At 32.0% G+C, this 17381-nt stretch overlaps 1 protein-coding gene and 1 long non-coding RNA gene across 2 annotated transcripts; one reads left to right on the top strand and one right to left on the bottom strand.

Moving 5' to 3' along the window:
* Positions 1–7013: 7013 nt before the first annotated feature.
* Positions 7014–16543, bottom strand: LOC109798847 (11-oxo-beta-amyrin 30-oxidase). The gene is made up of 5 exons (XM_020359250.3): positions 16276–16543; positions 9650–9867; positions 9242–9483; positions 8284–8671; positions 7014–7910 (listed from the first exon to the last, which is right to left on the bottom strand). Exons 1-5 carry the CDS (start codon positions 16526–16528, stop codon positions 7485–7487), a joined length of 1527 nt encoding a protein of 508 aa, XP_020214839.2. The 5' UTR covers positions 16529–16543; the 3' UTR covers positions 7014–7484.
* Positions 12130–12598, top strand: LOC145950681 (uncharacterized). The gene is made up of 2 exons (XR_014428536.1): positions 12130–12253; positions 12310–12598. It is a non-coding gene; the product is annotated as an uncharacterized LOC145950681 (long non-coding RNA).
* Positions 16544–17381: the final 838 nt, after the last annotated feature.

Raw genomic sequence — 17381 nt, 5'->3', positions numbered from 1 at the left:
TATAATATATATATATATATATATTATATTTTGATATATTGTTAAAAAGTGTAAATATAAACTACAATAACACTTTTTGTATGTGACTATATATAACATTTCTTCTAATGATTGCTTTTTATATCTAATATGTTAAAATATATTAATATTTCATTTATATTTTATTTTATTGTATAATTTCTTTCACTTTATGACAAAATTGTCTTAATTTTTTATTATTATGATATACTTTATTTTTTTAACAAAAGATTTATTACTTTATTCATTAAAGATTTCATAATTTAGTTTATAAATATAGGTTATTTTTTAATTTTTATTTTAGTTTTTAACCCTTTTAATTGTATATGTACATTGTGTGTTATTAGGAGAGGATCCAAATTAAGAGGAATGAAAGTAATTTCTATATAAAGTTTTGTTTTTTTTTATTTAAACATATTTAATAAAAATAAATTTACTCTTGTAAAAAAATAGGCATTGTTCTCATAAAATGTTTTTGCTTTAAATGAACGTGAAAATTTATAAGATACAAAAGAAAACAAATAGTAATTATATCATATTTATCTTAACAATTTATACCAATTTTTTCCTCTAATATTAAATAAGTCGCTAAAAATTACAAAGTCACATTCAAATATAATATTTGATACAAAATAAAAAGGAGAAATTGTTACTCTATTTATAAAAAAAATTAAACCAATTTTCTGGATCCGCCACTACTGTCATTAACATCCTTAGTCAAGGATGTTGCTTATCACTTTTAGGGAGTGTTTGGTACGTGAAATCTTTATAATTTCCAAAGAATCTTAAGTCAAAAATCTTGGTTTCCCATATTGGATAACTATTTTAAAAATAATGGATTCGCAAGAAATATAGTTTCCTGAAAACTATTTTTATCTCATTTTTCCACAAAAACATTCTCATGAGGAGGGAATTAACTTCCCCAAATTAGGAGAAAGTTTTATGTATATAAAAAGATCACAGTATCTTTTTTATCACTTGAACAATAAACACAAAAACACAATAATTTTATTAAGTAACTAAAATATAAATTATAATATTAACTAAACGTGAGAATCTTTATTTCTAAGGAAACATATATTAATATTCTCAAGAATCTCTATCAGTAGCTAAACGAATTTTAACTATTCTTAGGAATCATGATTCCCAGAGTTTCTAATTTTCAGAAATCATTACTTTCCGAGTATGGAAAAACTTCTTTCTTACCAAACTTTCCTTAGGGTACAAAAGGCAAGGAATTGTAGCATGGGGTGATTAAAAAAAACTTTTGGATGACCTTGTGTATTTAAGAGAAATTTACTTGTTTTTCTTTTTTACAAAAAAACAAAACTTCGCTCCTTTATGTATTGTGAATTGAAGTTAGATGAAAACACATAGAAGGGGTGGTCGAATATGTGTGTGTGTGAACGAAGTATTTTTGAAAACATTTTCGCATAGAAGCTTTTTTTCGTCCAGTAAATATTATTTTGATTGCTTAGAAAAACTATGCAGAGATAGTTTAATAAAAGATTTTGTGTCTGAAGGTTTACTGTCTGCACAAGGAAAATACTTCTTAAATTGAAACTGTTTCTTAAGATATTAAATAAGAGTATTTTTTGTCTGAAGATAGTTTTAGTACAAAATGAGCAATGGACGAAATCTTTAGTATGATATAAAAGTGCATATGAAACATAGAAAAATAGTGCAAAGATTTTTATATTGGTTTGCTTAGACTAAGCTACGTCCAGTCTCCTTCAATTGAAGGGTTCCACTAGATATTCAATACAGTACAAGTATTATCACCACTTGTGGTTTTTCGAGTATTATCGACCACTTCTGGCCCGCCAACTTCACTCGTCAGTGCTAGTATTCTTTGATCAGCCTCTTCAGGCTCGTAGTGAGTATTCTCGACCACCCCTGGTCCCAAGTATTATCAACCACTCTTGGTTGGCTATTAGTACTAGTATTCTTTGTTCAGCCTCTTCAGGCTTTCAATGAGGATTGGCGACCACTCCTGACCCACTAACTTCACTCATTAGTGCTAGTATTCTTTGTTTAGCCATTTTTTGCTCGTAGTGAGTATTCTTTGACAAGCCTCTCCAGACTTTTACAAGTATTCTTTCCCTAGCCTCTTTAGGCTTTACAAATGATAGATAGATGATTTGGATTGAGTTCTTTGTTTACTCTCACAGAGAGGATACAAAGATTTTCTACACTCATTAAGGTGCATGTTCCTAAGTTACACTTAGAACTCATTAGTCTATAAAGATAAATACACTATGGTACATTTGACTCTATAAGCTCTGTCTCTGGTTTCGTTGTTTCATGGGTTTGATATCACTCTTCACCAACCTTTCAAGGTTTGAAGTTATGACATATATATAGTATTGTAAAATTTGCCCGTTGCAAGTGTCCGTTGAAGTAGGATGTAGTCATTCATGAATAGTTTGATCTTTCATTTAATGCACAAGATCTTGCATTAAATGTTGCTTCTTGTTTATAAACATTGTGTGAAGTCTTTTTTGTTTTGTTAGCAGTAGTGTCTAACTTTAGCTGAGACTTAGAAACTTTTTGTCCTTTTCTAGTCATCGTAGCTATAGAAGTGTTGTCATTATCTGAAAAAGTGATGTACTTTTTCTGACACATGCATGCTTTTACTTTTGCACTTGTATTTCTCCTTTTTCTTTTCTTCCTTTAATCATGCAATCATATTGAGAGCTTTTGTATGATCGTAGACGATGCCTGAGTTGTCCCTTGGGACTTGATTCTTCAAATACTTGCATGGCAGTCTTCGTCTACATCTGATAGTCCATGTGCATCTCAAGTCTTGATCTTCTTCTGAGCATTTTTCATTAATGCTTTTGACTTTCTTTGGTCCGGTCAACATTGTGAATGGACAGACTTTGTTTCCGTCTGGAATACTTTTCAGTCTGTGTTGTCCTTTGTCTGATATTTAGTTGACTTTCTTTTGATCTTTGACCAACCTTCGTCTGAGTTCTTATGTTGCGCTCTAGGTTGTCTTTGACACACCTTCGTCTAATATTTGATTTATCATTGTCTGGCACACATTTGATATTCCATCTATCATTCATCTTTGTTTACTCTTCGTGTGATCCTTATGCAGAGATTTTCCTTGACTCATCTTCGTCTAATATTTGATTTATATTCATCTAGCGCTTATGTCTTACTCTATCTATCATTTGACTTGCTTTGTCTGATTTTCGTGGTATGCTTTGCCTTGACTTATCTTCATCTAGTTGACCATTTAAGCTTCATCTATTATCCTTCGTCTGTTCAGACTTCATCCGGTGCTTAACCACTTTGTTAAGTCAGACGAAGATGATAGAACTTCCCAGCAAGGTTTTGAATAAGACAAATATAATACTTATTGTTATTACTAACAAGTGTGTTAGTGTTTCATATATAAGTAAAGGCAAACTAAAGAATGGAAAACATACATCCACACCAGAATCAAGAGATATGAGTCAAGCATCGGATAAAGGTTGAGCAAACGAAGGAAATGCATCAGATGAAGACACCTAAACAAAGGAGTAAAGAACAGGACATGAGTAATCAAGATAAAGGGCAAAAGGTGACAAGATATTAGACAAGAAGAATAAACAATCTAGCAGAATCAAGTCCAGCACAAGAAGGGAGAAAATAGAGATTCAGACGATACAAGACCATGGACGATGGACAAATCCTTACTAGAGCACCCTAGACTGAGTCAAGTACCTACAACTAGCTACAACAGCTAAATAGACGAAGACTCAGATACACAGACGAAGGATCAGACGAAGGTTAAGAAAGCTGGAATGCGTCTGAAGACACAACGAGACAAGCCATCTAACATCTACACTCTCAGAAGAATACAAGAAGTCATCAAGTATGAAAAGGAAGATAAGACAAATGGACAAGCATTTATGTGCAAATCAAAACAGCGCGTGTCAGAGCAAGCACACCTACCAGCTAGGAAAAGACAACACCTCTGCAGCAACAGTACTAAGAGAGTACAAGAAATCTTGAGAAGTGCAGATCCAGCAAGCAAACATTAAATGCTAAGTCAGAAGCATTAAATGTCACATTTCATGAAGATTGTACAAATCAGATGAGAGAATCAGATGATAAGCAATCAAGCATAAGGACTAAGTCTTTCGTTACCAAAATGAGACATCAAGGTATCGAACAAAGACTACAAGGAAATCAAGCATCAAGAGATAAATAGTTGGAACACAAACATGTACCAGATGATCACAAAATATTCAAACAAAGCTATGTCAAGTGGAACTACTCTAAAGTACAAATCAGACGAGGGATGTGTCCAAGGCCTGAAGAAAGTCAATCATACATCAGACGAAAGTCAACACAGACTGAGAGACACTCCATAAGGAAACAATATTTGTCCATTCACTTTGTGAATCAAATCAAAGAAAAATCAAAGCTCTAAATTCAGATGCTGAAGTACAAGTCAACCTTGAAGTGCATAGAACCATCAAACGAAGACGAAGACTGGGACGCAAGCAAACAAGAAATCATGTCTCAAGAAACAAGCAAAGGTATCATTTATAAAAATCCCAAAGCACTCAACGTAAAATGCATACGAAGAAATAATGAGAAGTACGCAAAAGCAGAGCATGCATGTGTCAGAAAAAGTACATTACTTTTTCAGAAAAGGACAACGGCTATATTTCTGCAAGACCAGAAAAAGACAAATAATTTCTTGGTCTTAGATAAAGTCAAACACTGCTACAAAAATACAGAGAAAAATACACGCATTTTCTATAAATAGGAAGCAACATTTAATGCAAAGAAAAATGCATTAAATGAATATATCAAACTAGTCGTGAACAAATATATCTGCTTCAACGAACAAATGCAACGGGCAAATTCTACAGGCCTATAAATATGCAATGTCATCAAACCTGAAGTGGCTGACGAAGAAGCAATAAAAGAATAATCATAACCTTTGCCCAAGGGCTAATTGATTAGAAAAAGAAGAGTGATGTCAATCCCACGAAACAAAGAGATCAAAGATGATACTCATAGTCATATGTACAATGTAATGTTGTAATTTTATCTCTATAAACTAAGGTGTTCAAAATGTTAGTTATGAACAAAACCTTAGTAAGTGTTGTAAACCTACATATCCTCTTCATAAAAGTAACCCAAACACTCAAACACGAGTCTCTGTAAAACTAAGGTAGCAAACCTTAGTGAGTGTAGGAAATTTACCAATCCTCTCTATGAGAGTAACCCAATACACTCGAACCCGACTATACATTTATTAGTTGTAAATCCTGAAAAGGCTAGGAAAAGAATACTTGTAAAGCCCGGAAGGGCTTGTCAAAGAATAATCACTGCTAGCCAGAAGTGGTTGATAAGAAAATACTAGCGTTGGTGAGTGAAGCTGACGAACCAGGAGTGGTTAAGAATACTTGGAGAACCAGAAGTGGTTTGAGAATACTAGCGTTGGTGAGTGAAGTCGACGGGCCAGAAGTGGTCGAGAATACTTGAACCAGAAGTGGTTGAGATACTAGCGTTGGTGAGTGAAGCCGACGGGCCAGGAGTGGTCGAGAATACTTGAATTAGAAGTGGTTGAGAATACTAGCGCTGGTGAGTGAAGCCGACAGGCCAGGAGTGGTTGAGAATACTTGGGCCAAGAGTGGTCGAGAATAGTCAAGGCCAAGAGTGGTTGGGAATACTCAGGTCCTGGAGTGGACGATAATACTCTATGTACTTCATTTTATATCTAGTGGAACCCTTCAAGATTGAAGGAAACTGGACGTAGCTCAGATGAGCGAACCAGTATAAAACAATTGCATTCCTCTACTTACTTAGACACAAATCTTCCTTATTGATGAAACTTTTGTGAAAAACTTCGTTCAACGTTTATGTATCTTTAAAACAACTTTTAGACGAAGACACTAACTTTGCTTAACAGACTTATTACACTAAAAGTCTCATCTGTCACTTATACTTAAACGAAACAATTTTGAAAAGGAAAATATAAGAACTTCAATTAATATCTTTAGAGAACATCTTCCCTAGTGGACGATAAATCCTTCAGACGCATTGATAGTAAGTTAAGCAAACTCTAGTTAATCGTCTGATATTCAAAAGTGCAGTGGACGAAGAGCACTACTGTTGCGAAAACATTTTTAAAATACCTTTGTTCACACACACACATATTCAACCGCCCCTCGCCCCATTTCTATGTGTTTTCCGCTAACTTCACACTTTTTACTTGTTCTTGATTTAGCATTGATTGATACTTGTTTTGGCCTTTCCGTCTTATGCTTGATCATTTTTCTTCTTGTGTTAGGCTTGGCTTCGTTGAGTTTTCCATCTGATGCTTGAAGCTTTTACCCTTTATCTTGATTCTAGTGTAGGAAGTGGCACACGCACATACTCTATTCTTTAACCTGCTTGTACTTATGTTTTTCTGAAACACTAACGTAGTTGGTAGAAATAACAGCATGTATTATATTTGTCTCATTCAAAACCTTGTTGGGAATTGTTTCGTCTTACTTAACATGAATACTAATGAAGCTTTTTCTCTTTGATCTATTAAGGAATATATAAAAAATGATAAAAATACCATACATATTTAATGTGATATTTAAAACATTCATCTAAGACGGACATATGTTCAGTCCGATAAACTATCATGCGTAGTCATATGTTGTATCATCTTAGTATGCATTTTGTGTTATCGTCTTAACATTTGGTTCTTTATGCTTTGCAAAAATGTTATGTTTGTTATAATTTAAACATAACTTTTAAGAAGTCGTAATTTGCCATTTGCCCTTTGATCTAATATGCCCTTTGATCGTATAGGGACTAATCGTGAAAATCTTGAGTTTGTTGTAGATTCTCCATTTGAGTTTGAAGAGTGTCTAGTTTGGTTGTAATAGCCTTTAAAGTCTCTTCCATCTCTCTTTTATGTGGTTTAAGAGGCACATGGGAGGTAATGAAAGTACCAAGTTGTTTGGTGAAAAGTAAGAAAAAGACTAAAATTGAATATAAGAAAAGAAATACTTCCTTCATTGATAATTGTCTCAAGGAAGTACAATCCCTTTCTAAAATAAAGAACCTTTAATGGCTCCAAAAAGAAAACCATCCACGTGGTAATTTAAAAAACAAAATACATTACATACAGTAGTTGAGACATTGGAGGAATGGATGTGCGCCTGGCTTTGGATCTAGTAGTGGTGTGATTAGTAGTGAAATTTGGGTTACTAACACAATTTATCTTCTTTCACCAGATAGTATATAGTCAAACATACATGCATTACAAGATGCTTAAAGGATAGTTTTCAATCCATGTACAATATGATTGATATTACAAAAGAACAATCTAATGCAAAACACTAAAACCAAGCTAGTGAGGATGAAAATAGTAGATATGCATAGCCTTACCCCTCAAGCAATGAGACAATTTCCAAGATTTGAATCCTCGACCTTTGGGGTAAAATATATGAATAACATTATAGTTGATGCAAAACAATGTGTGCCCCGTGTTTTGGCTGCAAAGTGAGCATAATCGTTGGAGCATGAGCATAGGATGGAGAAAGCTCAAATGAGAAATTTTGCAGAAGCAATGATAACACTATCTTGACTTCCAATAAGGCAAAGTTTTGGCCAATACATATTCTAGGACCCCATCCAAATGGGAAAAATGAAACTTGGCCTTTTGTGACCTTAGCAATTCCTTCAGAGAACCTTTCAGGTTTGAACTCCTTCACATCATCACCCCAGATGTCAGCATCAAGGTGAATCAAAAATATTGGCATGGTAATGTTTACTCCTGCAGGTAGTGATAGGTTTTCAAGTTTCATGTCCTTTTGAAAAGTGCGACTAAAGAAAATTGCTGGAGGGTATAACCTTAGAACCTCATATAGAATCATAGTAACCTATTGAAGAAACATTATGGCAGATGTTAGCACAAAATATATGTTTAATAAAAAATCATGGTTTAAATACCTTTTTAATTTCTATAATTTCATGAACTTTATCTTTTAGTCTAAATAGTTAAAAATATTTTATTTTAGTCTTTTCATATTTTTTCATTTTTGTGTAGTCTCTGTCATCTATTACTATAGAATATGGAGACTAAAGTAAAATTTATGAAATTATAAACTAAAAGAAAATAAAAATGGTAATTATAGAAACTAAAAGAAAATATCGTTAACTATAAAGATTAAAATATCAAGTTTATAAAACTTTATAGACCAAAATGATATTTAAACCAAAAATCATCATCAAATGAAAGTACGGGATACATACAATTTTAAGCTGACTTAACCCTTCAAAATTTGGATTTTGATTTCCAAATACTTGAAGAACCTCTTGCCTTGCTTTTGCTTGCCATTCAGGAAACCTACCCAATAAGATCATTGTCCAAACCAGCAGAGTTGAAGTGGTCTCTTGCCCTGCCAAGTAGAATGTTTTGCATTCCTCAATAACCTCTTGTTTGGTCATTCCAACACTCCTACTGTTTCCATGTCCCTTGATTTCCTTGCGATTTGATTCCAAAAGTATGCTTAATAAATCTGCATCGGAGGTTTCACCATTCTCCAAGGCTTTCTCTCGTTTTTTGATGATACCCTCAATTGAATCATGTATGTCTCTTTCGATTGCTTTCATCTTCTTGTTGGTAGATGTTGGTAGATTCCTAGAAACATACATGTTAAATATGAGGGAAGGCAACGGACTTGCTGAGTCTTACAATTGTTACTAACTAAACTTAGATAGTTGAAAACCCGTAGCAGCTCTTCTATAAGTCATTTGGTATGCCATATCTCTTGAAATTCAAAGATTTTTTGAAAACCAGATATCAAATATCTTGGGGATGAAACATGTATTAAATCAAAATCTGTATGTAATTAATAATTATTCGTCATCATCAGAATAATTCGTTACTTAGAGTTTGTATGTTATAACTTAAACACTTAATTAGACATCTTGCATACGTCCTATGGTTCTTTTGACTAGTTTGAGAAGCTTCAGAGTACGAAGATTATCATGGACATCAAGCACTCCCGTGTAAAATGTGATATTGACAAATCAGTCAGAGAAAACAACCTTGTACTTTTTGTTACATTAGACATTAATTTCCTTAGCTTTATAATCGGCAATTAGTTGATTCCTCAACAAAATTCACAATGAATTCATTTCAGGTAACACTAGAAAATGCTTAATTTAGCTCTAAATTAAAACAAAATAAATCACACTTTGGTCTAACCGCAAAATTGGTATGTCCTTGTACTTTGCTGTCATGAAAAGATACCCCTGCATTTTTAGAAGTTGAAATATTTTCATTCCTTCTGCATAGCTGCTTCCAAATGCTGTTCTGGAAATTATGTCACAGCTCAAATTCTGAAGGAAAGGCCAAACATCAATCTCGCATGTTCCATCTGAGGACAACATTCCCTTCCACACGCTAATCATATCATGGCAGCTTAGAGAAAATGCTGGCAGCATATTCTGCAAATTAAGTATTAAGTAAAATCATATTATAAAAAGAAAAATGGAAAAACAGACTTTTTTCTGTATAATTTGGAAGTATAATTCCCTCCCACCGGATCAATCTAAAACTAAAAGCAGAACTTGATAACAAAAAAGCAAGAATAAATTTAAGAAATAACCTTACTTTCAATTTTTCCAAGTGGAATGCTGGGTTGATAATCCTTCGATGTTTATCCCACTGCTCACCCTCATACTTTACTAAACCATTGATGAAGAACTTGGCAATGCCACTTAACTTTGGTTTCTGAAAGTCATACATGTTGTTAAAGACTTGTTTGATTTGTTTTGGATCCGAAATGACCACCTTTGGTGTTGTACCTTCCCATATAAAGGAATTCTTGCCTGTACATCCCTTACATATCAGCAACTACTCAAAAAGGCTTTAACAACATCAGAAGTACTTACTATCTAAGTGTTATTTCATATTAGCATCAAGTTCATATAATGTTTAGTGCCTTCAACTGCTAACGTAAACTCCTTCAAAACCAATAATCTTTTTTAAGTTGTATCTATCGCAATGCATATGGGGTAAAGTAAAACTGAATAGGATAAGTAATTAGGTACAACTCCGTTACCCCTTCCCCCATTACTCCAGCAACCGTTTCACCACTTTCTTATTAGTTCAGTTTCAGTGTCGGATAAAAGAAAGTCTAAGAGTGAGTTTGGATGGGGAATTTTAATGGAGTAATTCATTTATTTGAAGAATTTCAAATTTTTTGAGGTGAAATACTTTGTTTGGATGGAGAATTTACAAAGAATTTGAAATCCATGTGAAATTCCTTGAAATAGTAGAATTTTAAATTCTCCCAAAAAAGTAAGAATTTGAAATTCCTCATATTTTTTTCCTTATTTCACTTATATATTTTATCTTATATCTTCATATTTTTAATTATTAAATATTCAAAAATATTTTAAAAATTATTAAATATTATCTAATATTAATTTTTAAAATTATTAAATATTTAAAAATTTATTAATATTTATTTTTGTGAGACCCCCTTTCTCCCATTTTTCCTCCTTCACTTTCCCTCACTCATTCTCTTCACTCTCCCATTTTCTCAACTCCCTCTTTTTCTCCATTGTTGAAGTTGTGGACTCCTAGAGACGGAGATTCTCGAACGCAAGCCGTGTAGAGCTAGCTGGAAGCCGAATTCCTTCTCCATTTCTTCTCCTTCTCCATTGTCTTCTTCCCGGAGCTTGGATTCTTCACCGAGGTAAGGGAAGTTAGTTTTCATGATTGATTTTTGGTTGTGAATGAGTGTTGAAAGCTCTTTAACTGTTGAAATTGGTGGATGTTTGATGATTGTTGTTGAATCGTTGAGATTGGGAAAAATTGGGGTTGTAGTGGGTTTTGAGAAATCTTGGGTCTCTTGGTTGTTTTATGGTTGCATGTTGAGAAAGAATTGATTTTTGGGTTGTTGGATGAAAATGGGGTGTTGTGGGTGGATTGCATGTGCTTGGATTTCTTGTTTTTTTGCAGGATTTGTTGTTCAAAAATGGTGGAGGGTTTGTCGTTGCTGTCACTAACGGCTGAGCCGTTTTGAACGGCTGAGCCCCTTGGGAGTTTCGTGACAGGGGAGGGTTTCTGGAACCAAACCGCTGAGCAGTTTTAAGGCACTGAGCGCTTTGGGGGCAGAGAGCTCCCTGGAACCGAACCGCTGAGCGGATTTAAAGCGCTGAGCGCATTGGGGGCAGAGAGCTAGAGGAGAATTTCTGGAGGCAAAGCGCTGAGCGCTTTGGAGGCGCTGAGCGCCTTTGTACTTTCAGAATTGGACGTTGTAGTCTTCATGAAAGTTGTAGCCTTGGATGTTAGCTTTCCAATGGCGCTGGAATCACTCAAAAAGAAGTTTTAGAACTCTAGATATGGCTGTTTTAGTGAAGAGAGGTTGAGCTGTCACCTTTTTTTTATAGCTGCTGCGGTTTTTATCATTTTTAACAAGGTAGATGAAGGAATTAGGACTTGGTGTCTTCTTGAGAGTTGTAGGAAACCTTCTTATCTTTCATATGAGATAAGGATGAGTGTGGTAGGAGTAGTATAACTCCTAATGTGATGTTTTCTGTGAAGGTTGTCATTTCACATTTAGTGATTTGGTTAGGTTGAAAGTTGTTCTAAGTACTTAGGTTGATTGGTGTTGGGTGGGTAATTTGACAAGATAGATGAGTTATAAACAAGGTGGATGAGTTGTATTATGTGTAGAATATGTTGTATGTCATGTATGTTATTAATGAGGCAATACTACGATGTAATAGATATATGTTGTCGTGCTGAGTTAGGCTGACATGGATGATTTTCATGTTGAATTAAAATATTGTTGTACTATAGACTGCTGAGCTGAGCTGTAGTTGTTAAATATTGTTGTTGTACTGACTAGTTGATAATGTGAGATTATGAGGTTGAGCTGAAATTGATGAATATGTCGTATTGTTATATGTTATTGCTGATTAAGGATGTTTAGACTGTGCTGTGAGCTGTGTTTAGATGTTCAGCTGAGCTATAAGCTGCTAGTTGTTGTATGCTAGTATTGCTGTGTTGTAAGATGTTTAGCCGTGCTGGATGCCAATACTGTTGAGCTATAAGCTGTTTAGCCGCGCTGTAAGCTGATATTGTTGTAAGTTGCTATGTTGAGCTGCATCAGTTGTATACTGTTGTGAGATTGATATGTTGTGTTGTACTGTGTGTTGATATTGGATGTGTAGGCCGAATGGCTGTGTGGGCCAAAAGGCTGAGGTGTGTAGGCCGAATGGCTGTGTGGGCCGAATGGCTATGTGGGCCAAAAGGCTGAGGTGTGTAGGCCGAATGGCTGTGTGGGCCAAAAGGCTGAGGTGTGTAGGCCGAAAGGCTGAGGTGTGGAAGGAGATCTCCTAGTTGATATGCGTGACGACGCATTGTGTGCTTATTTCTGATTATGCTGTAAATTCGATGAATGGTATACTGATGATGTGAGATGTGGGCTGTTATTGCTGAGTGTTGTGGTATATGGAGTTGATATTGTTAAGCTGGTTGATGTGCGGATAACTATAGCTATATTTTTCTTATTATTTAATTACATATTTATCTATGTATGTTATTTCCTTTCACTAGCTTACCCTTTGTGTTTCCATGTGGTTCGGACTGCGATGATCATACTATGTATGGGAGCAGAGCAGGGATAGGTTGGTGGCTAGTGGTGAGTCTACAGCCGGCAGGCGGAGCTAATCCTTGTTGATGCTTGTTTGTTTCAGCTACTCGGTGTAGTAGTTCTGGATGAATTCTTGTACATTTTGAATCTAGTCAGATCTGGACATGTATATATGTATATTCTAGACACTATATGTATACACTTGTTCTTTTCTGTCCGGTTTCAGGTGTACGGTGTAGTGTGTAGTGACCAGCCGGGTCGTTACAATTTTTATAAAATTTTATTTAAAAATCTCAACATATAAATATATTTTTAAAATCAATTTTATCAAGATGGAATCAAATTATCATATCCAAATTAACAATTTAAAATCATAAAAAAATTAAATTGACTTATCCAAACAAAATATTTTAAAAATGATAGAAAATGAAATCAAAGTAATTCAAATACCAAGAATTTCAAATTTCTTGAATTTGTAAAATTTCTCATCCAAACACACCATAAACAAATATTGTACTCTAGTTTCTTATGTTATCCACCGGGGCACCAAATAGCCCTAATAAAATAATATCAAAAAAGGAATGAATTTTTAAGAATGTAGTGATAGGTACCAAACTAGTAATTAAGAATTAAAGGAGAAAATTGATAGGCTTAGATATTATGAGTTGCCTTAAGTCCCGTATTTAGCAATATCAGATGCTCAATGGAGTATTATGAATCCAATAGGATAAACTTTTACAAAAACACTTTAGAAAAAATAGAAAGGTGATATAAGTTATTTCATAAGTTAAAATTAGCTTATGTAGCTTGTTAGCTTCTCCAGAAAGGTGATATAAGTTTTTTCAAAAGTTCTTTCTTATTAGTTAATGGAGAAACTTATTCCGATTTTCTTTCCTTATTTTCCTAAAAGTGCTTTCGCATCTACACAGTCCCTATAAGTATTTGGTTCTACCCACTTAAAAGTTAGATTTTGTGGTGTGGTTTTCCCAAAATTTGAAATGGAATAATTTATTTATTTAAAGAATTTTAAATGAAATAATTCATTTATTTTTTATAAGTGTTTGGATGGGAAATTTAAATGGAGTAATTCATTTATTTGAAAAATTTTAAATTTTTTGAAGTGAAATACTTTGTTTGGATGAAGAATTTATAAAAAAAATTGAAATTCAAGCATTTGTGAAATTTCTTGAAATAGTAAAATTTAAAATTCTCCCAATAATTTGAAATTTTTCATTTTTTTTCTTATTTCACTTATATATTTTATCTTATCCCTTATCTCTTCATGTTCTTAATTATTGAATATTCAAAAATATTTTTAAAATTATTAAATATTATTTAATATTAATTTTTATAATTATTAAATATTTAAAATTAGTTAATATTTATTTTTATAAAATTTAATTTAAAAATATTAACATATAAATATGTTTTTAAAATCAATTTTACTATGTGGTAGAATCAAATTATCATATCCAACTTAACAATTTAAAATTTGAGAAATTTAAATTGACTTATCCAAACAAAATATTTTAAGAATGATAGAAATTGAAATCAAAGTAATTCAAATATCAAAAATTTAAAATTTTTTAAATTTATAAAATTCCTCTTCCAAATACACAGCAGAAATTCACAGCATTAATGAAAATTTCGTACTCGCGCCAGATTGATAACAGTGTCTGATCATGAAAATTAGAAAGAGAAAAAATATAATAAAAAAATTGCCTAGGAATAATTTCATTACTTATTTTGTTGGTTTATCGTTTATGTGAAGTATCACTGATTTTGTCCATTGACTAATCTTCACCAAAAAGATGATCTTGATTTATAACTTTTAGTAAGTTCTTCTCTCTACATCACAATTTTTTTCATCCATGTGATCAACCTTCAGAACTGTTGATGGAAATCAGACTTAAAATAAGCCAATAATCCTGTAAATATTGCAATTACATGATTTTGATTTCTATTTCATAATTTACAGATGATTCAGCTTAATTATAGGAAATATATTAGGACCTCTTGTATCATATTAGTATAAATCTGTATCTCTGCCTTTTTGGTGAATCAATTAAAATAATATACCAAAATCATAAAATTCTCACAAGAACCTCCTTAAGAAGACCGAATTTAGTTTTGCTCTCACCAACAACTTATCAGTACGAATTTCATAACTTTAATAATGAGCAACTAACTATATATGAGAAAGGGTAATAGTTGAGTTGAGGATGGTGACTAAATTTGCTGACTAGTTTGCAAAGCTAAGCAGTTAACACGCAAGTGATTTCATCCTCAAAGGTTTAACTTGTAAAACAGAGTTGTGTAAGGTAACACTAAGAGCATCCACAATGGTAATTCACGAAACAACTCTCTCAGAAAAATAATGTTGCTTCTTAGTCCATGGTTGTTGGAAGCAATTGAATTAGAGTGTTTCTTGGATAAAGGTTACTTTAGCTAGCAACATACAAATCAACTAACAAATATTCAAAAAGTAAATTTTATTATTTTACTGATGCAAAAGCAACGGTTACTTTTTTTTTTTTTTTTCCATTTGTATGTAAACAAGAGTTTTTCAAAAGAATAATTGCACAACTAAATATCTCAAATTTTTCTCTATCATTCTCAAAAAAAACTCTCAACTTTTTCTTTTCATTCTATGGATTCAAACCAAAATTCATGATTTATTTTGATACCAAATTATCAAAAATCCACAAATCCAAATTTTCAAAATCCATGATTTAACAAAAATAGTTATTAATAATTTTACTACTTTTTTTATTGTGCCAATAAATTATTTAAATAATGATAAAATAAAAAGTTGGTTTATTTAAAATTAATATATAAATAAATAAATTATTATAAATTAATAAATAAATTCATAATAAAATTTAATGATATAAGTTTTTTTGGTGAAATCTATTAAAAATATTCAAAGAGAGTTATTCCATCATGATGAAATGCTTAGAAGTGTTTACACACAAAAGAGTAAAAATAAATGATAAATACATGTGAACCCCATTAAAAATGGTCAAATGAAATTGTTGAATTGTTTAAATTCTTGGCATTTGAATTACTTTGATTTCAATTTCTATCATTCTTAAAATATTTTGTTTGGATGAGTCAATTCAAATTTCTTAAATTTTAAATTGTTAGGTTGAATATGATAATTTGATTCCATCATAGTAAAATTGATTTTAAAAATATATTTATATGTTGATATTTTTAAATTAAATTTTATAAAAATAAATATTAATCCATTTTTAAATATTTAATAATTTTAAAATTTAATATTAGATAATATTTAATAATTTTAAAAATTAATATAAGATAATATTTAATAATTTTAAAAATATTTTTAAATATCTAATAATTAAAAGAATGAAGAGATAAGATAAAATATATAGGTGAAATAAGAAAAACAAATACGAGGAATTTTAAATTCTCCCATTTTTTGGAGAATTTGAAATTCTACTATTTTAAGAAATTTTACAAATGCTTGGATTTCAAATTCTTTGTAAATTCCTCATCCAAACAAAGCATTTCACCTCAAGAAATTTGAAATTCTTCAAATAAATAAATTACCCTATATAGATTCCTCGTCCAAACACACCATATTAATGAGAAAGAAAAGGTGTACCATATTTGGAGATGGTGTGATAGAGGAGCGAGGATACACGCGGCGCCACATCGTTGGAGAGAGCAAAAGGTTGGGGTTTGGGCTCATTTAATTGCACATGGGGTGGTGAGAGGGAGTATGGGTAACCCTGAAGGCCTTGCGCTCTTAGAAAGCGTTCCAACCGCTTAGGCCGAAGCCAGAGCGAGTTGAGCTTGTGCAGTGCCCACAAGGAAATCACCGCTGCGATCAGAGTCACCACCCACACTACCTCCATTCTTGCTTCGGAAACACCTTCACCAAGTGACAACGTGCAATTGGAGGCAACTTAACTTATGCTTGGAGGTGACTTTTTGATTTATTATTATTATTATTATTAGTGAGTCAAGGTATATCCTTTTTTTTTTAGTTTTTAAAATTATTAATGTTTATTAAATTAATTAATTGATTAATTGATTTTTAAATTTTAAATTTTCATATTTGGGTTTTGTATTTATAATAAATTAATTTTTAATATTATTTTTTATTATTTAAAAATTTAAAAATAATCATGTATACGTGTTGTGATTTTATGTAATAATAATAATATGGACGTGTTCGGATTATAAAATGGTTGGACGCTTACTCAAGAAATCACTATAAATTAAGAGTATATTTCTTATTCAAGAAATCACTATACATGATATTAAATTATTAACTTCGTTATACGTACTGTATCATCATCACCCTTTTATACTATTGTTTTCTCTCGTTCCTTATTAAAAACTACACAAACGGACACCTCGAGGCAAAACGTGTCCCGCGTGATCTTTAATATATCATTTTGTTGTTTTTATTATATTTTAATAAATTAAATTAAAATCATTTTTATAAAAATAAAAAAATAAAATAGTGATGATATATTTTTATTTGTTATTTTTAGGAATTAGTTTTCACTTTAATTTCTATTTTAAAAGTCTTTGAGGTGGTTTCGGTTCATCTTCCTTTATTTACGAGAATATGAAAATAAATATGTTTATATTTGTTAATGGATCATATAATAATATTTTATTTATCATCTTTTTCTTTTGGAAAAATTATACTCACATAAGTAAAAGAACTTTATTTTTATGGTAGAGGAGTGAGTATAT

The sequence above is a fragment of the Cajanus cajan genome, chromosome 8 (assembly GCF_000230855.2).
Source record: "Cajanus cajan strain Asha chromosome 8, NIPB_CcT2T_4, whole genome shotgun sequence".
Lineage (NCBI taxonomy): Eukaryota > Viridiplantae > Streptophyta > Magnoliopsida > Fabales > Fabaceae > Cajanus > Cajanus cajan.
Note: the sequence above shows the minus strand (reverse complement) of the source record. Positions and strands in the feature narration are given on the sequence as shown.